We start from the raw sequence: 26,280 nt of genomic DNA, 5'->3' as shown, positions 1-26,280 counted from the left end.
CAAAAGCTTTGACATAGTTCTGGAAATCTAGAAGTCCATGTATATATGTAGGGTTCTGCACATGCTTAGAAGGCCCTAAGTTCTCTCCTCTGACTTTTAGTCTCTGAAATCAGGAAGTTAAAGTTAAGTTATAGTGCTCAATTTGCTGGGCAACGAAGGGGTGCTCCAACATACACTGAGACATTTGGTAAAAACTGGGAGATTTACTCATTCTGCCATTTAAGGAAATCTCATTCCAATTGTTAGTTGGCCACTAAGCTAGTTGAGTAGACTTTAATGGTCACACATGTTGAAGAATACAGACTTTATAATATTCAGAAAAGTCACTAAACAAACAACAACAACAAATAGTAACAAAAATAAACCTATTTTATTTCTAGAAATGCCACATTACATTATTTACAATGTATAATTTTCAACCACCACCACAACAAAGACATGCAAATAAATATTAAAGTATGGATCATAAGCAAGCAAAAATGTAGTCAATAGAGAGAAACTGCTCCTGGGGGAGCCCAAATGTTGTATTTAGTAGACAAAGATGTTTATTAGTTATTTTAGATATGTTCAAAAAACTAAAGGAAACTATTTCTATAGAACTAAAGGAAAATATGAAAAAAGACCTCTCACAAACAAAGAATATCAATTGAAAAAAAATAGAAATTATGGAAAAGAACCAAATGAAATTCTGCAGTTGGAAGATACAAACAATGAAATGAAAATTTACTAGAGAGGCTCAACAGTAGATTTCAGTAACAGAAGTATCAATGAACCTGAAGACAGGTATATTGAGATTTTCTAGTCAGAACAGTATAAAGATAAAAGATGAAAAAAATGAACAGAGGCTCTGAAACTTAAGGAACACCAACAAGAAAACTAACACACACATAATGAGAATCTCAGAAATGGAGAAGAGAGAAAAGGGGGCAGAAAGAACATTTCAAGAAATAATGGCTATAAGACAGTGATGAAAGAAATTAAACAAGAAGGTACAAATAAAAGGAGAGATATTCCATGCATGGATTAAAAGAATTAATATTGTTAAAATGTCCATACTACTCAACATAATCAACAGGGTCATGCAATCCCTTATCAAAATTCTAATGGCACTTTTCACGGAAATTGAACAAACAATTCTAAAATTTTCATGGAATCACAAAAGACCTTGGCTAACCAAAGCAATCTTGAGAAAGAAGAGCTGGAGGTATCAGGCTCCCTAATTTCAAACTTATTAAAATCTATAGTAATCAAAACAGTATGATATTGGCACTAAAGCTGCACATAGACCAATGGAACAGAATAGAGAATCCAGAAATAAATCCGTGCATATGTGACCAATTGATTTACAACACAGGAGCCAAAAATATACAATGGGGAAAGGACAGTCTCTTCAATAAATGGTATTGGGAAAACAGGACAGCTGCATGCAATAGGATGAAACTGGACCACTACCTTACCCATATGCAAAGATTAACTCAAAATGGATAAAGACTTGAAGAAAACACAGGTGGTAAGCTCCTTGATATCAGTTTTGGTGATAATTTCTTTTTGGATTTGACAACAAAAGCAAAGGTAATGAAGGCCAGTATAAACAAGTGAGACTACATCAAACTGAAAAGCTTCTGCACAGCAAAAGAAACAATCAGCAAAATGAAAAGTCAACCTACTGAATGGGAGAAAATATTTGCAAATCATATAATCTGGAAAGGGGTTAATATCCAAAATATATAGAGAATTCATACAACTCAATGGCAAAAACAAAAAAAAAAACTAAACAATTAAAAATTGGGCAGAAGATCTGAATTGACATTTTTTCCAAAGAAGACACACAAATGGCCAATAGGTTTATGAAAAGGTGCTTAACATCACCACTCATCAGGGAAATGCAAATCAAAACCACAATGAGCTATTACTTCACAACTGTTAGAAGGGCTATTATCAAAAGAAGAAATAACAAGTGTTGGAGAAGATGTAGAGAAAAGGAGGCTCTTGTACAGTGTTGTTGGAAATGTAAATTGGTACAGTCATTGTGAAAAACAATATAGAGATTCCTCAAAAAATTAATAGAATTACTAAATGACCCAGCTAGTCCAATTCTGGGTATGTATCTGAAGAATACAAAAATGCTAATTTGAAGACATATATGATTCCTATATTCACTGAAGCATTATTTACAATAGACAAGAAATGGAAAGAACCTAAACCACCTGAAACTAACACAATGTTATCAATTATACCTCAATTAAAAAAAAGGAATAGCTGAACATTTGATGAGAAACATGAACCTACAAATCCAAGAAGCTCAGTGAACTCTCCCTAGACACATCATAATCAAATTGTTGAAAGCAAAGGAAAACAGAGAATCTTGAGAGCAGAAAGAGAGAAGACTCATTAGACCCAAGTGATCTTCAATGAGATCGACAGCTAAATTTCCATAAAAAAATCATAAAGGCAAGAAGGTAGTAGGCTGACATATTCACAGCACTGAAAGTAAAAGACTGTCAACCAAGAATTCTATATCCAACAAAACTATCATTTGAAAATGAAGAAAAAATTAAGACATTCCTAGATAAACAGAAACTAAGAGAATTTATCATTAGCAAACCTTTCCTAGAAAGATAAAAAAGGGAATCCTGTCTCTTTCCACAGTTTGGCGATTGTGGCCTTTGCTGCTATGAATACTGAGGTATATTCATCTTTATACATAGAGGAATGGATAAAGAAGATATGGTCCATACATACAATGGAATATTACACAGCCATCAGAAAGGATGAATACCCAACTTTTGTATCAACATGGATGGGACTGGAGGAGATTATGCTGAGTGAAATAAGTCAAGCAGAGAAAGTCAATTTCACTCCATAGCTATAAAGATAAATACAAAAGAGAATATAGATTCCAAATAGCCAAAATAATTTTGAAAAAGAAGAACAGAGTTGAAGGCTTCACACTTCAGTTTCAAAATATATTACAAAGCTACAGTAATCAAAACAGTGTGGTACTATAATAAAGGTATACATAGACCAATTGAGTAGAATAGAGTCCAGAAGTAGACTCTCACACATATGGTCAAATTATTTTTGACCAAGGTGTCAAGACCCTTCAATTGGGAAAGAACAGTCTTCAACAAATAGTGCTGGGAAAATTGGGTATCCACATGCAAAAAACAAATGTAGACACTTACCTCACATTATACACAAAAATAAACTCAAATAAATCACAGACTTAAATATAAGGACTAAACCTATAAACCTCTTAGATAAAAATAGTGGAAAAACTTCATTACATTGGCTTTGGTAATGGTTTCTTGGATATGATAGTAAAAGCAAGACAAGAAAATACAGGCAAATTAGACTAGATCAGAACCAAAAACTGTGCAAAGGACACAACTGACAGAGTGAAAAGGCAACCCATGGAATGGGAGGAAATATTTATGTCATATATTGGATAAGGGATTACTATCCACAATATAAAAAGAACTCCTACAATCTAAGAACAACAAACAAGCAACCCAATTAAAAAATGGACAAAGGACTTGAATACACATTTTCCCAAAGAAGCTATATAACTCAATGAGCACATGAAAAGATGTTCAACCTCACTAATCATTAAGGAAATGCAAATCAAAACCACAAGTAGATACCACTTCACACTCATTAGGATGGGTGTTATAAAAAACAAACAAACAAGCAAACAAAGAAACTAGAATATAAAAAGTGTTGGCAGGGATGTAGAGAAATTGGAACCCTGTGCAGTGTTGGTGGGAATGTGTAAGTGTGCAGCTACTATAAAAAACAGTATAGCAGTGCCTCAAAAAATAAAACAGACTCACTACATGCTCCAGCAAATCCACTTCTGGGTAATCACTAACATGAGTTGAAAGGAAAGACTCAAACAGATACCTGTACACCTACATTCATAGCAGCATTATTCACAATATCCAAAAGATGGAAGCAACTCAAATGTCCACTTAGATATACCAGATGTGGTATATATAAATACAATGGACTATTATTCAGCCTTAACAAGGAAAGAAATTCTGACACACACTGCAATGTGTATGAATCTTGAGGACATTATGCTAAGTGAAATAAACCAGTCATAAAAGGACAAATACTGTATGACTGTCACATACATGATGTTCCTGGAGTAGTCAAATTAATAGAGCAGAAAGTGGAATGGTAGTTGCCAGGTACTGGGGAAGGAGGGATGGGAAATTACTGTTTAATGGGCACAGAGCTTCAGTTCTGAAAGAGCAAAAAAGTTCTGGGGATGGATGGCGGAGATGGTTGCACAACACGTAAAGGTACTTAATGCCACTGAACTGGATGCTTAAAACGGTTAAAATGATAAATTTATGTATATTTTACCAAAATTAATAACAATAATAAATAAATAGATATGTTCATTATCCCTTACACTTAACTATCCCACTGCTGGGAATTGGTCCTATGGATATTCTGCAAAAGTGATAAGCAAAGGGACTGGGCATTGGTACTGTTCGTAATAGTAAAAGATGAGAAACAACTTTAACACCCATCAACAGAGGTCTTAGATGAATATTCTTAAGTAAAATGACTAGTTTTTTTACTTTCTGTGAATGGGCGGCTGTGAAGAATACGACTTTTAGCAGATTAATAGTGTAGAGTATGTTACGTAATGCATAGTAAGGTACCAGCAATTTTAAATGTCAGCTCAACAAAAAAAGCACCCCCCCACTCACAATAGGCATTAGAAAGAAATGTTGTAACAATTGGTCACTCATAAATTTTCTTGGCAATACACATATTTGTATAATTCCCAATGAAGTCCCAAAGCCTAGGTCATGCCTAGGTCATGCCTGGCACATAGAAGGCATTCAATGTTTTCTCAAGGATAGTCTTCCCTGGACAGGCTCAGAGGGACTATTAAGAGGATTTGCTGGGGGAAGTCATTCAGCAACATCTAAGTGCCCACATCTGAGTATAAAACTCTCATTAGTTGCAGTGAAGGAATCCAAAAGCAGAAGCTCCCTCCATGTGTTCTTGTTAGAGAGAACGTGTTCTCACAGGAAAATCACTTAAAGTTTATAAAAATATGCACATAAAATAGAATATTGAGAATAAGAAGTGATCAGGTTGTTGGCACTGAGAGGAATTAGAATTCATTATACCTTGGGGGAATGAAATCTTCATAATTCTCTCCCAACTTATTTGAATAAAATGTAGAGTTAGTCTGAGCACTGTAGTATTTTGAGGAGCAGTATAATTTTTAAAAGGTTTCTGAAGTCTTAAGATCACTGGATGGGGGGCGCCTGGGTGGCTCAGAGGGTTAAAGCCTCTGCCTTCAGCTCAGGTCATGATACCAGGGTCCTGGTATTGAGCCCCACATTGGGCTCTCTGCTCTGCAGGGATCCTGCTTCCTCCTCTCTCTCTGCCTGCCTTTCTGCCTACTTGTGATCTTTGTCTGTCTAGTAAATAAATAAAATCTTTAAAAAAAAAAAAGAAAAAAAAAGAGATCACTGGATAGGGTAAACATTGATGGGATAAGAACTGATTTCAGGTCATGCCCCACTCCACAGTAACTTCTTGTCCTAGGGAACCAGGCTATACCAGCAGCTGCAGCCTCTGTCTTCACCAATCCAGGTTTCACAGCTGACCCACTAATTGGAGGAAATCAGTTGAATACTCCTTATCTCATTTAATTATTTTTAATGATTACTATTTCCACCCTCCACACCAACACACATACTCATCTTGTTCTTCCCTCCTCCCCACCAATCATTTTTTGTTAACTTTAGCATCCTGTTGTAGATTTGTTAGTTTCTAAATATTTTACCATGTGCACTAAAGTCTGGCCATTGCTGTGATAATACCCTCAAACTCAAAAACACCATCAATATATATTCCTTTTCCTGAAACACTTTTGAGCTATTCTTCTTTAGAAACTTGGGTACATCTTTACTTTCATAGGTCTTTAAAAAAAGGGATTTAAACTGGATTCGAGGTTTTTAAACTTATCTTGACCCATAGCAAGAAATATATTTTTACTTCATGATAAGATTCACACAAAAATACATACAAGGAACTGAATAGTTTTACAAAACCATATTTACTCTTACTAGGACTGATATATGAATTTTGCTTAAATTTTTTTGCCTTTTTTATTGAAATAAAACTCACATAACATAAAATCCACCATTTTAACCATTTTTAAAGCATACAATTCAGTTGCTTTTAGTAATTCACTATGTTGTGTAGTGAATTAGTAATTCGCTATGTTGTGTAGCCATTACCACTACTTAATGTTGGAACATTTCCATCGCCTCTAAAAGAAACCTTGTACCTATCAAGCAGTCACTTCCCATATTTTTTCAATTCTATTTCATTTCATTTCATTTCAAAAGAATTCTGAATAAGACTCACTAAACTGTTCCAATCCATGAGTACGGAATGTTTTTCCATCTCTTTGTCTCTTCCTCAATTCCTCTCATAAATGTTCTGTAATTTCTAGAGCATATATGGTTTACTTCTTTGGCTAGGTTTACTCCTATGTATCTTATAGTTTTTGGAGCTGTTGTAAATGGAACTGATTCCTTAATTTCTCTTTCTTTAGTTACATTGTTCGTGTATAGAAATGCAACTGATTTCTGTGCATTGATTTCATATCCTGCCACATTGCTGAATTGCTGTATGAGTTCTAATAACTTAGGGGTGGAGTCTTTTGGGTTTTCCACATGAAGTATTATGTCATCTCTGAAGAGAGAGAGTTTGACTTCTTCTTTGCCAGTTTGAATGCCTTTTATTTCTCTTTGTTTTCTGACTGCTGAGGCTAGGACTTCTAGCACTATGTTGAACAATAATGGTGAGAGTGGGCATCCTTGTTGTGTTCCTGACCTTAAGGGAAACGCTCTCAGTCTTTCCCCATTGAGAATAATATTTGCTGTGGCCTTTTCATAGATGGCTTTTACGATATTGAGGTATATTCCCTTGAGCCCTGTAATTTGGAGAGTTTTAATCAGGAAAAGCTGTTGTATTTTGTCAAATGCTTTTTTTTTTTTAAAGACTCAATAAACTGGTCTCAGGAATCACTAACTAATGAGTCACAAGTCAGTCTCAAATAATTGCTAAATAAATTACTAAGAGAATGTGTTTCTCTAATTCTATGATCCTATGGTCCTATCCCATTCTAGGCATTAATTCCCTCCAAGTGAAATATTTTATCTTGGAGGATTCCCACTGAAATTTTCCAAGAGATGCAACTTGCTTTTTGGACTCATTTATTCATTCACTCAACAGACACTTATTAATGGCTTAAATGGGAGAAATTAAAAAAAAATAGTTTCCACCTTTATAGAGTTTACAATTGCATAATAGAAAGATACTGGCATGAAAATAATTACCAATATGAAGGGGAAATGATCAGTTCTACCTTGCCATGTGATGAGAAGGAATTAAGAAGAATTTCAAAGAATGTATGACCATAAGTTGACCTTAGGAAAAACATATAGGTGTTTTTTCACTGACTTTTAGACTTCTGCTCTAGAAGTCTTCTTCTCAGGGTCACACTGCCACTTCCTACAATAGACTGTGCAAATCCCAGAAAGATATTATAAGGATCCAGCTTTCATACTGACCAAGAAGGAAGACAAAAGAAAAGAAGGAAATAAATTAAAACTTATTAAATTTATCTACAATGTGACAAGCACATATATTTTATTTAAACCTCCTAATAATACCTCAAAGTATATATTCTTTTATTTTTATTTAAAGATTTTATTCATTCATTTGACACACAGAGAGAGATCACAAGTAGGCAGAGCAGCACGCCGAGAGAGCCGGAGGGAAGCAGGCTCCCTGCTGAGCAGGGAGCCCGATGTGGGGCTGGATCCCAGGACCCTGAGATCATGACCCAAGCTGAAGGCAGTGGCTTAACCCACTGAGCCACCCAGGTGCCCCAGTATATATTCTTTTCTTTTTTTTTAAAGATTTTATTTATCTATTTGAGAGAGAGAGATTACAAGTAGGCAGAGAGGCAGGCAGAGAGAGAGAGGAGGAAGCAGGCTCTCTGTGGAGCAGAGCCCGATGCGGGGCTCGATTCCAGGATCCTGAGATCATGACCCGAGCCGAAGGCAGTGGCTTAACCCACTGAGCCACCCAGGCGCGCCCCCCCCCCCCCCCAGTATATATTCTTATCCACATTTTGTTCAGAGCAAAAATCTCTCACGTTACTTCATTTTGGTTGTATAGGAACACATGCAAATATTTTCCAAGTGAGACAGGGCTATGGTGCCACAAAGTTTGGTATTTCAATGTGAAAATAAGATTAAAGAAAGGCATTCCTGGGGCGCCTGGTGGCTCAGTGGGTTAAAGCCTCTGCCTTCAGCTCAGGTCATGATCCCAGGGTCCTGGGATCGAGCCCTGCATTGGGCTCTCTGCTCAGCAGTGATCCTGCTTCCCTTCCTCTCTCTCTGCCTGCCTCTCAGTCTACTGTCTGTCAAATAAATAAATAAAATCTTTAAAAAGAAAAAAAAAGAAAGGCATTCCTATTGATGTTCGTGCCAGGGAAGGTTTTAGTCCCCAAGTCAGATGGCCAGAAATGGGGAGTAATTTTTAAAAATCATGGAGAATGAAGCTCCTGTTTCCAAGGAGATAATCTTCCTATAGCACCTTGTTTGAAAGTTATTCTTTGCCCTGATGAAAAGCTGAGAGAAATGAAGAGCTCCTGGCCTGTTCGGATAGACCACAGTGATCCACCAACTAGAACTGTCAAGAGATCCAAACGACACCAGAGCAGCATGTGGAAATAAGTAAGGCTACAAAGCACAGGACTAGGCATTGCTTGGGATAATGTAGCCAACGGTGGACCTTTTTTAGCAGGAAATCTGAACAAGGATCACTGTATTTGACCTGGCTGCTGTAGGAGTGGGCATCATTGAAGGTTGGGATGGAGGAGACCTCTTGGAGGAAGCAGAAAGACAAATAGATTATTGAGTAGGAGAGTGAATGCAGAGCATGTGGGAAACCAAACTTGGAACTTTAGAGTCCAGGAGATAACAGTTGATAATGAGGCAACAGAAGCATTGCTTCAAAGATAGGGGTAAAGAGCTCTGGGTTGTTATAGATAAGAAGCAAGTACAGAAGTCTGAGGGCTTCTATAGCCACCAGTTACTGAGAAGAATTCATATAAAGCCTAAGAAGTAGATTATTGGTTGGTAGAAAAAGAACATTTTAAAAAGGAAAGCCAGAACTCAGAAGTAGGAAAAAATGGAAGGAGTATTTTATTGAGCACTTAATGCCAGGCACTGTGCTGTGTGCTTTACATCTTATATAAAACTCATGGGACACCTGGGTGGCTCAGTCAGTTAAGCATCCAACTCTTGATTTTAGCTCAGGTCATGATCCCGTGGTCATGGACTTGAGCTCTGGGTCAGGCTCTGTGCTCAGTGGGGAGTCTGCTTGGGATTCTCTGTCTTCCTCTGCCCTAACACCCATTCTTTCTCTCAAATAAATAAATCTTAAAAAAAAAAAAAAATCAAACTCAAATCCACCGAAGAAAGTAAGAGACCATCCCTATTTTGTAAACAACAAATCTGGGGTTTAGATTTTGTTTTTATAGTTGGGAAGACTCAATATCAGATTAGCAAAAAGATCAGCGGTAGGGAGGAGAAATGCTTTTTAATAGGGAGTTAGAAGAAGCTTTAGAAAGCTTTAATATAAAATACTAAGATAAAATAAACAAAACCAAGAAAACTTACCCTTGGGCCTGGTGTTCCAGGTGGACCCTATAACATGACAAATTAAAAAAGATTATTTAGTAGAGACCTCAAACAAGGCAAGGCATATAAGCATCAACAGTAAACAGGTATAAATGTAAATACACTCACTGGAGGTCCTGGTTGACCTCGTGGCCCTTGGGGACCCTAGAAGAAATGGAGACAAAGCTCAATACATGTATCTTATGCTTTTGGTTTGATATAAACAAGACAACTAAGATTCAACCTCTATCATTGCCTTTCATGTGAGGCAGGTCATAAGATTCAAAGTTGTTTTACTGTTTTGAAGTCATACCCTCTTCGTACTCAACTATCATACACATTCATGAACAAGCTGGATATTTACTTTCATGTTTTATTGATATTACTAGAAACTGAATTTATTCGTTTTAACAAACAATTATAAATACAACATTTAAAAATGTTAATACTGTCTAAGTGTGTTTTTCCTGTTATTCCTACCCTCCACCTTATCAGCAAAGATAAAACTTTAGTGTTCTTAGACACCGCCTTTTCCTTCAACATCCACCTATAATTTGGTTACCCAAAACTGTTGAATTGACCTCCAAATCTCTCTAAAATACTACTTTTCCAGCTTCACAGTGACATAGTTTAATGTTAATCATGTGCTATAGACTGAATGTTTGTGTCCTCCCCATTAACATATTAAAGCCCCAATCTCCAATGTGATGGCATTGGAGGTGGGGTCTTTTGGAGGTAAGTAGATCAGGTGGAACCCTTATGAATGGTAATGACCTAGAGAAATGATCTCTTTACCATATTAGGATACAACAAGAAGGCAGCTATCTGCAAACCCGGAAGAAGACCCTCACTTGACATTGAACCTATCAACATCTTGATCTTAGACTTCAGAGCCTCTAGAAATAAGAGAAATAATATTTGCTGTTTAAGCCACCAGTCTATGGCAATTTGTTTTAGCAGCCCTAGCTAAGGCATCACATGTTGCTTGTACTCCTAATCTGAGGTCCTGACTTTATTCTCTCTACTATGTTAATTATATTTATAAAATGGAACTCTAATCAGGTCATTATCTAGTTAAGATTATGCAATGGCTCTTTACTGTCTAGAAGTTATACACTTCCTAACAGTGATAGCTACTATTTACTGAGAACTTACTACATGCTTAGTCGTGTGCTCACTTTCTGAGAACTGTATGCTAAGTTGTGCACTATATTTCAGTTAAGAGAATGGCAACCAGCAAATACAGGGCAGAGCTAGGATAAAACTGAAGTCAACTGGATAAAAAAGTATATGTTCTTAATCAACATACATGCCTGCCTCCTCTTCAGGATCTGGGCCTTACCTCTGCTTAGTCGCCCAAACACACCTACACTCCATATATAACCAACTACTTGTGGATCTCTGAATCTTCAAAGTTCATTCACACATGCTTTCTCTTGCCAGGAATGCTCTTGACCAGGAATGCTCTACCTTACCTTCTCTATCTGTTCAACTCTAATCCCTCTTTCAGAGTTAAAACTCTATACCCACCTTGCTCACCCCTCCCCCGATATCTCTCTCCTGCTCAACGAACCACTTCTGCATTCCCTAGTACATAACATGGTGGAGAATCCCTAGGAACCTTTAAGAGTGTCTTAGTCACCTTTGCATTTTCTGGAACAAGAATAGTGACTACTTTGTAGCAGGTGTGTGAAAATTGTATTGAATGAATACATAATGTTAAAATTAACTAGTATTAATTTAGAAATTAGAACAATTAAAATGTATATAATAAAATGTGAAAAGTTATGTTGGTATTTTTCAAAATGAAACAACAGTAATCACTATTAAGAGAGGGTATTATGCTAAGTCAATCACAACTATCATATGATCTCACTGATATGAGAAATTTGAGAAACAAGACAGAGGATCATAGGGAAAGGGAGGGAAAAATGAAACAAGATGAAACCAGAGAGGGAGCCAAACCATAAGAGACTCTTAATCTCAGGAAACAAACTGAGGGTTGCTGGGGGGTGGGGGGCAGGAGGGATGGGGTAACTGGGTAATGGACATTGGGGAGGGTATGTACTATGGTAAGTACTGTGAATTGTGTAAGAGTGATGAATCACAGACCTGTACCCCTGAAACAAATAATACATTATATGTTAATAAAAAAAAAGTGGCCTGTGGAAAAAAAAAAAGAGAGAGAGAGAGAAAGAATGTCTGCTCAAGGGATACCTGGGTGGCTCAGTCAGTTAAGCATCTGACTTTGGCTCAGGTCATGATCTCAGGGTCCCAGGATTGAGCCCCCCATCCAGGTCCCTGCTCAGCAGGGAGTCTGCTTGTCTTTCTCCCTCTGCCCTTCCCCTGCTTGTGCTCTCTCTCTCTCTCAAATAAATAAATAAAATCTTAAAAAAGGAATGCTCCAAATTTCACTTATTTGATGGTCAACTGAATGGTAAGACAACATTGAGTCAAATTCAGATTATGGTTAAAAGATGACAAAACACAACTTATCTTCAGATGACAAAACACAGTGATTTAGATTTGAATAAAGTTGATGTTATGCTTGACTTATATTAAGTATTGCCGGAGCTATTGATTCTACATATCCTGTGACAACTAGAGCAAACAATAGTAACTTAAAAATGATAGAGTACTCCAGTACCATGCCTGCTGGACATTTCTTGGTTTGCAGGACTTATGATTACAATTTAAAATAAAGAATGCATGAAACTTGTACCTCAGAAGCTGCATGACAGATTACGGAAATCTCATATTAGAGATCACCTTTAAATACATACAGGCTCAGAATGACTTTGGCTGTGTAAGTGTCTCCATTCTGGAATACCATTGTAAAAAAAAAACAGTTGACATTTCACCCCACTTAGCATATTTTGATATTTGCAAAATCTCACTGGTGGTTCAGGACAAAACATAGATCTTTCACTTTGAAAGAGGAATTAATCATAAAAGGAAGAAGCTAATTCTACTGCTGACTTTATTGATTTCTTTTCAGCTTGTTATCCAAAACAAGTCCGGTCATCATAAATGTGATCAAATGAAATACTTGCAACCAAACAAGACAGGGCAAGACAACTTTAAGAAAACAAATACATAGAATGATGCAATTAGCCAAGTAAAACAAAATATTATAACAATATAACACTGATTAGTTCTTTTCTATTCCTTTAGCTCACCAATAAGAAAAAATGAATAACTCTTTCTAGATACTATAGAAAAAAGTATCTAAAGCAGTTTATAATAAAAGCAGTTTATAATAAAACTATGATTGTCTGTGTTACTTTCCTAAAGGGAAACCAAATTAATGTGAATGCTACTAGTAATAATTTGGCCATAGTCAAAGCACTATTACTGGAGATAGACTCTCTTTCCATTTAATCCCAGAATTTACATTTGATCCTCTAAAGGTAACATATTTTTTCTTAATCTTTAAAAATACTGATAAGAGCAAATCCCTGAACTTGAATATGTTAGACTTTGCTGTTACATAAATGCAATCTTGACTTAGTTTTATAATCTTCACTTTAGGCAGGCTTAGGTATACAGAGCTTCCTTATTCTCATTTATAAATTGAGAAGCTTTCATTATAGGATGTTTAGCAGCATCCCCGGTCTCTACTCGCTAGATGCAATTAACAACTCTCCTTTTTCCCCAGTTGTGACAACCAAATATGTCTCTACATATTGCCACATGTCTCCTGTGGTATGTGTGTGGTTTGGAGGCGTGGGATGGCTCCTGGTTGAGAAGCACTGATTTAGAGGGTTTAATTGGGAATTTAGTAATATTAAATAAGATTTATTAGAAGTAATATGCTTTAATGGAATCAGTGAATAATAAGGCACAGAGGATAACTACAAATTAAGAATCTACTCATGTGGAATCTGCCATATAAGTGGCTGAGCTACTCTTAATGTAGGTGAGAGGCATCTGTCTATACCATCTTCTTCTCCAAGTTGCTCCTAAAGCTTATTTTCTGAGAAGCACTATTATATATTCATAGAAAAGTGCAATAGTTAGAGGAATTGGGAGACCTGGGCTGTGATCTTTTCTCTGTACCTAATTAGCTGCATGTCCTTGAGTGTGTTGCTGCACATTTGGATCTCAGATATCTCAACTCTAACAAGGTTTGGTAAAGATATATCCCTAAGATTCACTTTAAAATTGTGATTTTTCAAACATTTTATCAATTTTCTTCTTCATATGTTGTATTTGAAGAAATAAGGTAGCCACATGCATACAAGTTGGGAATTTTAAATTTGAAGTTTGTATGAATGTAAGGAAATATGTACTTGAATTAAAAGATAATTATTTGAATGAATTATGCTACCTATGGATTTTAAAAATCATATACATGTATACTTTAAGTTCTTAATTTGTTAATATTTAAGACATATTTTCCCATAACTTAGCTTTTCCTTATAAGGCATCTTCCTCACTTTCAAATTGGAGGCAAATAAGATAATTCTGCTCATCAAGAACTGTAAAGACACATTAACTTAGAGGTAGTATGTGAGAAAATGTCAACTGTATTCTTCAACATTTTATTGATTTTCATTAAATAATATGCTATAAAAATGGGACAAATAATCTAAAAATTTAAATGCTGAGATTATTCTCTATTTTTTCTACTTCTGTGGCTTTAAGCTATATGTTTCAAGTTGTGACATTTTGTCAAAACCCTTTTCAGATGATTGACACTAGGATATTATTTTTGTTATGAGTTAAAATTTTATTTTTTTTACTAATTGTATCTATTATTTCTGATGATCTTTTTTTGCATTACTCACTTCATAAATTAACCATGTTCTGAAAGTGTTTGGTGTCTTATGGAAACCAGGAAATTTTTATAACTTTTAAAGATTAATTTGCAATTAACATGATAGTTTTGAAGCAGGGGAAGAGGAGAGAGTTCTACATGCTATATGCTAGGAAGCCTTCCTAGGATGTCATAAAATTCTGGCTTAGTTTAGAATATATATACCAAAGGCAGGCAGATACGGAGCACATATAGAATAGAAAGGAAAAAGTCACTCTTTAATGTACAGCAATACAGAAACAACTTTCTCAGCAGTGGAGAGGACCTATTTGGGACCAATACTAGAGTTTATAACCTTAAATTGTAGAACATAAAAACTTCCTAGCCAGGAAACACAAATTTATCCTAAAATATATATATTTCATATACTGTATAGTGAACTATAACTTTTTTTTTAAGGCACTGAATAATGATTTGGTCTTAGTATAAAATGGCATAGCTTTATAAATTCTTATGCCAGCTTCATGGAAGATTAAATAAGATTTATAAATATAAGATTTATAAAATAAGAAAATAAGATTTATAAAATAAGATTTATAAAGCCTGCTTGATATATTCTTATATTTCTGATCTTTGTATGAAGAGTAATGTATCATGTTTGTCTCAATATAATAGATCTTGGCTAATAAAAATTCATTCCAAAAATGCCCCATTTTGGGCATATGGGAGGCCCCATAATATTTGAGGTTGACCCCCTTGAGGATATATTTGGAAACATAATAATTAACTAGAAGTCTTTAAGTAGTCAGTTAGTTAAACCATTCCCTTAAAGAAAACAAAACTGCAGAAAATACTGAAAAAAATCCTAATGAGAATATCAGAAATGTTAGTAAGCTTTTCCACAGGATGAAAGCACAGTATGGTTTAAATCGTACATTCTATAAAGTTAATGCAGATGATTTCCAGGAATTAAAAGATTACTTTTTTAAAGTTTCTTAAACCATAGTGGGGATCAAAGAGAAAGAAGTGATAAAAAGATATTTAGTACCAGTTAATCAACAATAAAACCCAGGATAAACCAGTAAATCCTAATGTGCCAGTTAATCCTTTTTTCAACAGCTAATTTTATTGCGTATACTAAATACCACTCTGCCCCTCCCCCAACCTTGTGTTCTAGGAGTTTGCCTTTATTTATGAAGGGAACTATGGTAATCCACAGAGCAAAAGACTAATAAGTATGTTAACTCAGTAAATGCTACTTTACCAGCCATAACTGAAAATAGTTGTTGACTTTTAATTTTATGGAATGGTATTCATTTAGTTATTAATTCTTTTCTCAAATATTACTTATTACATGGTACATTCATTTCTGGATACTGATAACCAGTTTATTAGACAAAGTTCCCTCATCTCCTGTAGTTTATATTCTAGCAGAGGAGACAGAAAAATAATTTTTAATACTGCTAACTACTACAAAGGAAACAAAACAGGATATTGTGAAAGAGAATGACCAGGAATAATGAGACTAAATGATGATGCAAGGCTTCTCTGAGATAGTATTTGAGCATAGACCTGAAGAATGAGATAAGAGCCAGCCACGTGGAGAGCAGATGAAAAATTTTCTAAGTAAAATGAAGGCAGTTCCAAAGAATAAAAAGAAAGTGTGGTAGGAAGGGGATGGGAGTTACATTATGAGTCTGGAGAGGAAAACTGGGGCTAATTCTTGAAGGGTATGGTAGACTAAAGTAAGGAATTGAGACTTTATTCTCAGTGCAAGAAGGAGTCATAGGAAGGTTTTAAAGAGGAGGGTTATATAATCTGGTTTATGATTTAATGGTATCACTCTAGTTGCTACAGAGAAGGAACTGTAGTGGGGAAAAGTGGAAGGAACACAGAGAAGTCAGGAGACCAGGGGAGACATCAGGGCGATCTGGACAACACTGCCAGTGACGAAGAATGAGAGACATACATGGATTCAGAATAAGAATCAGACTTGACATGATCTTGCTTCTACTTTAAAGAACACTTCTTTATGTTCTGTCCCTTTCTTTGTTCTTTTATGGGATGTCTACTTATTTTTCTTTTATTAGAATCATAAACTCTTAGAGCTGCAAGGGGCTTTAGATGTATAAATTCTAGTTCCCTACTCAGTAGAGGACTACCAGTCCAGTAACTCAGAAGGATAGTCATTAGGCTTCTACTGACAGGCATTCACTATCTTGCAAAACTATCTTGTTTTAAAATAGTCCCCTTATTGGGGACCCTGGATGGCACCATCGGTTGAGTGACAGATTCTTTCTTTCAGCTCAGGTCGTGATATCAGGGTCCTGAGATAGAGCCCGGCTTAGAGCGCTGCTCAGAGAGAGCTCTGCATGGAGCTCCACGCTTCACACTCAGCACGAAGTCTGCTTGAGATTCTCCCTCTCCCACTGCCCCTCCTGTTTATGCTCTCTACCCCTCTCTCTACAATAAGTAAATAAACCTTAAAAAAATAAAGTGGTTCCTTATTATATTAGCTTATTATTATATTGAGCTGAAATCAGCCTTAATGTTCCATCCATTTAGCTAATGGTATCTATTCTGTATAAATTATGTGCTAAGTTGTGTGACAGGCTGGAAATTAGGGAGTATTAAATATACTTCATACTCTTATGTAGCTCACTGTCTCTCAGGGAGCTAAGCACAGAAATGGAAAATTCAATTCAACGAATAAACAATTTAAAATATACCCTGGAGAGTCACTCATATGATACAGATTCTTCCCCTTCCTTTCAAATGTTTAAAGACAAATAACATGTCCCAACCCCTCAAGTGTTTTCTAATTCATTCACCCGTAATTTCCTTTCCCCTTTCCACTCCTCCTGGGGCATATGACTTCACTGTGTGCAGTCATCCTTGCTTTCTGCTAGTGTAAGTCCCTGGAGAAAATATGAAGGGCATAATTAAAAACATCTGTTTTGGGGTGGGCACTTGGCTGGCTCAGTCAGTAGAGCATGCATCTCTTTATCACGGGGTTGGGAGTTCAAGCCTTATGTTGGATGTAGAGAGAACTTAAAAATAAAATCTTAAAAAAAATCTATTTTGATCCCTCTGGGATTCTTAGACTGTGGAAAATCAATCAATTTCGCTTCTTCAGCTAACTGACATAACTGCAACTTATTTATCCTGAGCCCCAAGAATACCCTATGGTGAAAAGAGAAAATGTCAGCTGTCAATATAATTTCATTACTTTTTAAGCAAGATTTTTCTGCGACCTTCAAGTTTATTCTTATTTGCCTTCGTACTTGGTTGCACTCCATGCCTGCGCTCTGTTTAAGCTGGTGCTTTAGTAAGTTCAGCAGAATCTCTGCTAGAAAAGTGGCCCCTTTACAAAGTATCTTCTTTAACTGGGAGAAATAGCATCCCAGAAAAGTAGGAAATAGTGCCAGCATAAGACATATAGAGCCAGAACGTGCTATGTACCTTTTGTCCATCCTCCCACAATTGTTTCCAATTGGCTGCAAAGCTATTGATTTGCTTCTGCTTAGCACCTCTTGTGCACTAACTGGACGTAGTGGGCATACCCCTCCAACCCCCCCGCCAAGGCAACTTGACTGTTGTAGAAGGCTCACAAGGCAAATGCCTGAGGCTCAACAAGGCAAATATGTCATTTCACACAGGGCCTGTGAAGAATTTGGCAGGCTCTTAAACATGTTTGGGGGGGGGGTACTCAGGTCCCATGACAATGTACCACTTAGATTAGTTCTACTTCCTGAAAACTCTAATTTTATTTTTATTCCACAAGCACTAGAGACAGAATCATGAAAAAAACCCACAGTACAGACAAAAGGTTGATATCCAGGATCTATAAAGAACTCCTCAAACTCAACACACACAAAACAGATAATCATATTAAAAAATGGGCAGAAGATATGAACAGACACTTCTCCAATGAAGACATACAAATGGCTATCAGACACATGAAAAAATGTTCATCATCACTAGCCATCAGGGAGATTCAAATTAAAACCACATTGAGATACCACCTTACACCAGTTAGAATGGCCAAAATTAGCAAGACAGGAAAAAACATGTGTTGGAGAGGATGTGGGGAAAGGGGAACCCTCTTACACTGTTGGTGGGAATGCAAGTTAGTGCAGCCACTTTGGAGAACAGTGTGGAGATTCCTGAAGAAATTAAAAATAGAGCTTCCCTATGACCCTGCAATTGCACTGCTGGGTATTTACCCCAAAGATACAGATGTAGTGAAAAGAAGGGCCATCTGTACCCCAATGTTTATAGCAGCAATGGCCATGGTCACCAAACTGTGGAAAGAACCAAGATGCCCTTCGACAGACGAATGGATAAGGAAGATGTGGTCCATATACACGATGGAGTATTATGCCTCTATCAGAAAAGATGAATACCCAACTTTTGTAGCAACATGGACGGGACTGGAAGAGATTATGCTGAGTAAAATAAGTCAAGCAGAGAGAGTCAAGTATCATATGGTTTCACTTATTTGTGGAGCATAACAAATAACATGGGGGACATGGGGAGATGGAGAGGAGAAGGGAGTTGAGGGAAATTGGAAGGGGAGGTGAACCATGAGAGACTATGGACTCTGAAAAACAACCTGAGGGTGTAGAAGGGGCGGGGGGGGGAGGTTGGGGGAATAAGGTGGTGGGTATTAGTGAGGGCATGTGTTTCATGGAGCGCTGGGTGTGGTGCAAAAACAATGAACACTGTTATGCTGAAAAGAAACAAAAAACAAAAAACAAAACAAAACTAAAAAACCCCAAACAAGGTCCTTGCTTTTATGGAACCTAGGTGGCCTAGTGTCAAGTGATAACATAACCAGAAATTTAAACTTACAGTTTCACCTCTAATGCCTTTTTCACCTCTGGGTCCCTACAAGAAAACAAAAAATGTTGTTTTAGTGCTACTAACAGTTACTTACCAAATGTAGTTGAGGCTATATACAGAAACATGGTAACCTCTGTTTTTGTTTTTTCTATCTAGCAAGCCTTCTTTAGCAAATTTATATAAATTCTAGTTTCCTTTCCCTAAGGTAAGCAAAGCAAAACACAAACAAAAACAAGGTATTGATTTATCACCTTGTGCACAAAGTGAGACAGGGACAACAAGCACTCAGTGAAGCCGAGATCTGATAATCAGATACAGAGCTATTTAGAAGGGAATTTACTAGCTTAAATTCTTCTAATATTTATTTACCTCAGCCTTTGAAAACCTTGTTTCTATGGTGATGTCCTCCTTTTCTTTCATTTTCTCTATTCCTCCTTCTGAGCTACATCCCACAAACTTTGGTATGTTGTATACAAGAACATTCAGTTTTAATTATTTTTTAACTTTCCTTGAGATTTCCTCTTTGATCCATGGATTATTTAGAAGTACATGGTTAAATTTGCAGGTGTTTGGAGATTTTCTTATTATCTCTCCAGTTTATCAGTTTTTACTTTAATTCCATTATGGCCAGAGAACATACCTTGTGTGACTTCAGTTCTTTTAGGTTTAGTAAACAATTTTTTAATGATTCAAAATATGGTCTATTTCAGTGATTTTTCCATGTACACTTGAAGAGAAAGTATAGTCTGTTATTAGATGGACCTATTGTTCAAAAAATTTCTTTTAGTATTTTTGTTTTCATCCTTGTGGAAATTATATATGTATTTTTTATTTTAAAAATGAGATAGTACTATTTGTCTTTTCAGAAACCTGAATTTACACTTTCCCAATGTTACGAGTGTTTTCCACACCAATCCACATTCTTCCATACAATTATAATGTTTATTTAGTGCTTAATAAACAATAATCTTTTTATTGAATTTCCTATTAGATTATTTCTAATTTTGGTCATGCTAACACTGCAACAAATATCCTTGTACTCTATAAAAATTGTCCTCCAGAAAGTTTATTTGAGTACGCATGCATGCCTGCACAATATGGGGGTTTATGACTTCTGACACACACCATGTACTATCATTCTTGTTAATCTTGCAGGCTAAAATTACGATCTCATTATTTCACCACTGATCAGTTCTTTTGTGTTTCCTGATTGTTCTAAACTCCTTTTAAACTGGGATATTAACTTTCAGAAACGAATTTTCAAGACACCTTTATAGAACTTGTTTTTAATGCCCTACCCCACCTCCAGCCCGGTATTAACAATTTGGTATGTACGTTTTTTCATACCTTTTTTCCTAAGCAAATATTGACAAATATATTTATGTATGTATGGGGTGACTGGTTATATTTTATAATACTGATATATACTCTTCTATGCATCAGATTTTTCACACTTAACAATACATCATGAACAGCCACAAGGCAGCTGAACTGGATATAACTGGTTGTTTTTAATAGTTGCATAGTATTCTGTGAAATGGCTAGGCCATGGTTTACACAACCATTCTTCTACAAATGAACATGGGATTTCAAGTTTTGCTAATACATCCAGTACTGTGAAAAAAATTTTTGTAAACTTTTCTTAGTGTATACTGAGTGCTTAATTTCTATTGCACAAATTTCTCTAAGTGGAACTGATTCGTCAAAATGTATATGTACTTATATTTTAACAAATATCTTTTTCCATGAAGGCTATAATTCACATTTCTACTACTACTGTTCTCCCTAATGCCCTTCTAAGAGGTTAGATGTAATATCTTATTATTTTAATTTGCATTTCTGTTACTCTAAGTTAGGAGAGCATCTTTCCAAAAAATTATTGACCTTTTGGATTTGTTTTTCAATTTTCTATTGAGTTTTTTATCTTTTTCATACCAAATTGTAAGAGCTCTTTACACATGAAGTCTTTATATATTTTTGCAATTGCTTTTCCCCAGCTTATATTAATTTTGTTTATGGAATCTTTTTCCATTCAAAATTTAAAAAATTTTAAGTGAACACATATTCTGTTCTATTATATAGTTTTAGGATTTCCTTTCTTATATAAAAGGTCTTCTCAACCTTAAAGCTACACTTCAGCTTTCTAAGCTTTTTAAAATAATTTAAAGTCTTAAAAAAAAAAGTAAAAAAACAAAGTTGGGTGAAATATGGTTCCAATTTCTTACAGCAACAGTGGGACTAAAAATAATTCCATCTCCCCTGTCACTGGTATAAGAATGGGCATATGGCTGATCAATGGACATGAGGAAAAATGCAATGGGAGACTTCTGGAAAAAAACTTTATTTTTTCTCAAGATAGAGCTATAGATCAGTTTTCACTTTGGATAATTATATGTGGATTTAATTGCTGAGAAATTACAGTTATCTTATAGAAGCTTCATTATGAAGCTAACAGTCTGGATGACAGAGTAGAAACATGGAAAGAACCTGGTCTTGGATAACATGATTGAGTCACTAAATTAACCAAATCTGAAGCCCTTTATACCTCCGGGCTTCCCATAATGTGATATAAATTTCCTTATTAAAACCAGTTTGATTCAGGGTTCCTATTAACTTAATAGCCACAATCATCCTGATATACCATTTTGTTATGATTAAATTCCTATATATTCTGAGATCTAATTCTGGGCTCTAGACTATTTACACTCATCTATTTGTTTACTCTTTTGTGCTACCATATAGTTTCATTTACAATGACTTAAAAGTAATAATGTTTCCTTATTTGGAAAAGCATATCTTTTATCCCCCCACACTATTTTTTTTCTCTCACAAAGTATCTGCCATTCTCAAGTGCTTATTTCATAGCAGACTTTTCTTAGAAGATTCTTCTTAGAATGGAAAAAATGGAACATGGAAAATATTTGATGGGCATGTTGAATATCATAAGGACCTTTAAGAACTAGCTATACATAAAAGTCATTTTAATTGAGCCATTTCTTTATTATAGTTTCCTTGACTAATTAATATTTCACATTTTTTGACAGAGGAGAACAATTATTCAGTAATCACAAGTATGTGTTTCTTAGCTTGCTGAAGAACCACCCACCAAAATCAGAGAATTCTCCCACTTACAACCTCCCACTTAGACTATATAGCTCTGAGTGGTAAATGCTGAAAATCTAGAGAAATGTTGAGTTACACTTTTCATTTGCAAAATCAAAAATTCAACAATTTTGGTGGGAAATTCTTCCCTAATTTATCAAAGAGAATATTGTTTATACCCAAAGCATTTCATTTTATATATTAAGACTCTGTGTCTCTCCATAATGCTTTCAAAGGATTCAAAACATTGATTCCCTGCAGGGATTACCTTTTTCCTCTCCAAATCTCAATTTGTCCCTACCTACTGGGTTCTTTCTCTTGTATGTTTACACTACTATTAGTATTGTAAAACTCTCCCCTGACCACTCTGCCAACCATTATCTTATTTTTCTGTTTTATTTCATATTCAGATTTCTAAAGGCACTGGCTTCTACTAACTGTCTCAGTGTCCTCTCCAGACACAGCTTAGATGGGCAGAAAGAACTGAAGAAACATCACCTATGTAATTCACTAGCCGTACCACCTTGAATTAATTAGGTGAACCTTTGTAAACCTAATCTGTTTCCCCATGTCTTAAATAGAAATAATAATACCTATTTTAAAAGTTTGTATAGGAATTTGAGAAAAGTTATTAAATATTTATATTTACTTCCTTCCTTACTGCAGTTTTTATTTTCTACTATAATTTATTTTCTTAAAGATCACTGTTAACCACTCCTTACTTGAAACTCATCTATCTGAACCTTGTGCTTTTCTGTTTTTCCTGGTATTCCCACAAACTATCTCTTTTCTTTATAGTGGGTGGGCACTTCCAAAGATTCGGATCTTGGCTATCTGCACTTTTTTTGTTACACTTTCTCCTTCAGAAAATGGATTATTTTTATTGCTTTAGTGATCACCTCTATACTAATGGTGCTCAGCCCCTTCTCCCCTGCTCCAGGTCTACTTTCCTTTCTCAACTCTAGTTTTATTGTTTATCTCACTATATACACCTTCTTCAGTACAAGTAAGGTCTCTAAGCTCTCAGGAATCACCTTCTAGATGAAAATGTACATCTATTTTTGCCCTTGGCTTCTCAAATGCCCAGAGTAATGCTTTTTGGATTGCTCTAGAAATAGGATTAAAGAGGGAAAAACAAGAATATGAAAAAGAAAAGGAAGACCTATATTGTAACAAACTTACAGTTCTACCTGTTGGGCCTATTATACCTTCTTTGCCAAAGGGGCCAGTGTTTCCCTGTTGAGGTAAAAGAAAATCAGTCAGTCTCACTGCCAGTATAATGCAGAAAAATTCTAGAAAATTTCTTGTGTAACAGTAAAATAGTCTATGTCCACATAATTCCAGTTTTTAGTGTAAAATCTAATAATATCAAAAGAAATCATAGTACTTTTGACTTGCCGTATGTGACACAATTCTATGTATTATTACAGATTCCTACCAGAAGAGTTACATCTGTATAATTTCTAATAAACTGATAAATCAGCAATACAATTTTTGTGTGGTGATAACTTTAACGATGCCATTTTACATGTGGGTTATTACATAAAAAATGCAAATACTTTACATAAAAAAGACTACATAGAATGATGAACAAAATTTTGGATAACTTTCTTTACAGAGGTTGAAGGAGATGTCTGAGTGACTTGCAGCATGGAATTGAGAGAAGGCATGGGAAAGAAACAAAGAGCATCATATGTGACTAACTTCAGTTTCTCCATCTGTTAAATATGATTGCCTGTATCATAGGGCCATTTTGAGATTTAAATGTGAAAAATGATTTTGAAACTGTAAGCTGTTAATGCTTATGAAGATAACCTGTAATAAGCTCAGTCTGGTCAATTCTTCCTAAACTATGTATGGAAGCTATCTTTCTTTTAATTGAAGTATAACTCATCATACAATATCTTATTTGTTTCCAGTGTACATCACAGTGACTCAAAATTTTTATATATTATAAAATGATCCCCACGTTAAGTCTAGTTACTATCTGACAGCATAAAACTCTATTACAATGTTACTGACTACACTTCCTATTGTATAGATTACATCCTCAGGACTTACTTATTTTATAACTGAAAGTTTGTACCTCTTAATTCTCCTCACCCATTTTGCCCGTCCCCAACCCCTCCCCTCCTCTGGGAACCAATAGTTTGTTTCCTTATATCTATGTACCTGCTTCAGTTTTGTTTTGTTGGCTTGTTTTATTTTTTAGATTCTATATGCAAGTAAGATCATGCTGATCTTCCTTTCTCTGTCTGACTTACCATTTCTTTATGAATACAAAATACCTATTGTAGTTATTTTCCCTCAACCTCCACTCCCACTCCCACTTGCAGCAAATTTCAGTCTTTCTGGCTCACACTTAACCTGAATTCTTAAATGTAGGTATCTAATAGGCTTTCTCTTTATCCAACTCCTGCCACGGTACAGAAAATGATAGCAACTGAGATCCTTATGTCATAAAGCCTATTCACAGATAGCCTAGAATGAGAGAAATTAGCTGGCACTATAAAAGTAAATCTAATAGAATCACTTTTAAATACAAAGACTGACTTTAAGTGGTAATTTATAAATATGGTCCCCAAATCTCAAAGATCTACAACCAAATCAAGACATAGAACACTACATCAAAAAATAATGATGTACTGTATGGTGACTAACATAACACGAGAAAAAAAAAAGAGTTGATTCATAAACTAATCAAATTTAAGTCCTAGATCGGTTTACCACTGAAAAAAAAATCAACAAAGCTTTAATTTAATGAACTGGACCATGATCTGACTCTCTAAAATAAAATAGTGATTGTTAAAAGAACGGAGAGGTATACATGAACTCTAGAAAACGGTAGACCAAACAGCAAAAAAAAGTGTCTATGCTTATCTGTGTCTGAAAGACAAGGTGTTATGATTTTATTTATTATTTATTTTATATTTTTAGAGAGGGAGAGAGAGGTGGTGGGGAAGGGGCAGGGGAGGAGGGCGAGGGATAATCTTAAACTAGCTCCACGCCTAGCATGGAGCAGAGGTAGGGCTCTATCTCACATCCTAACAACATGACCTAAGCTGAAACTAAGAGTCAGACACTTAATCGACTAAGTCACCCAGGTGACCCTTAGGTGTTAGGATTTTAATGGCTGGTCCAGTTAACTACATAAAAAAATCTTTGAAATGAAGAAAAATTAATCCAGATTTCCTACTTCAATTAATTTATTTAATCATCTAGTATTTATTGATTGTTGAGCAAGAACTAGTTACTAGGCCACTTAATATCCATTCTATATTCTAATTATACAATTAGCAGGCAACCTTTTAACATATTATTTGGCCAGTCAGCTGTGAATTCAGATTTTGGCTTTTCTACTTACTAGCCAGGTATGGCCTTGAGCAAATTACCTTTCAGAGACTTAGTTTCCCCACCTGAAAAATGGGGATGATGGCATCTCTCACAGGATTTTTATCAGGATTAAATGAGAGAAGGGACACAGACTGAACACTGGTAGATAATAGTTTTTTTGCTAAGTATTAACCTGTCACGACTTTTCACTTGTCTTTATAATGACTCAGTAAGAGATATCTGCAATTGTAAATTAATATTCATGAGCAGTTACCAGAACTTTACTATCGGTGAACTGATAAAATTTCTGGAGCTGCAAAGCAGTATAGGGCTCAGACTCCAGCCTACAGAAACCCAGCGCCTAGTAAGATTCTGCTTAGGACAGATGTTAGGCAGACAGCCAAATATCAAGAAAGGACTAATTAATTGAGAAAGCTTAATAAAACTACAATGAAGGGATTTAATTAGTAGGGAATTTAATATATGTAAGAACTTAAAAGCGAT

The 26,280-nt window shown here is 35.6% G+C and overlaps 1 protein-coding gene across 1 annotated transcript in view; it reads right to left on the bottom strand.

Moving 5' to 3' along the window:
• Positions 1–26,280, bottom strand: part of COL24A1 (collagen type XXIV alpha 1 chain) — a 395,306-nt gene that overhangs the window by 19,271 nt on the left and 349,755 nt on the right. The window contains exons 53-56 of the mRNA XM_045980771.1: positions 23,626–23,679; positions 19,351–19,386; positions 9,867–9,902; positions 9,738–9,764 (exon numbers count right to left, since the gene is read on the bottom strand). Of these exons, the coding sequence (XP_045836727.1) occupies positions 9,738–9,764; positions 9,867–9,902; positions 19,351–19,386; positions 23,626–23,679 (153 nt within the window). The remainder of the gene's footprint in view (positions 1–9,737; positions 9,765–9,866; positions 9,903–19,350; positions 19,387–23,625; positions 23,680–26,280) is intronic.

Source organism: Meles meles, chromosome 1 (assembly GCF_922984935.1).
Source record: "Meles meles chromosome 1, mMelMel3.1 paternal haplotype, whole genome shotgun sequence".
NCBI lineage: Eukaryota > Metazoa > Chordata > Mammalia > Carnivora > Mustelidae > Meles > Meles meles.
The sequence above is the reverse complement of the archived record's forward strand: the minus strand, read 5'-3'. Positions and strand labels throughout refer to the sequence as shown.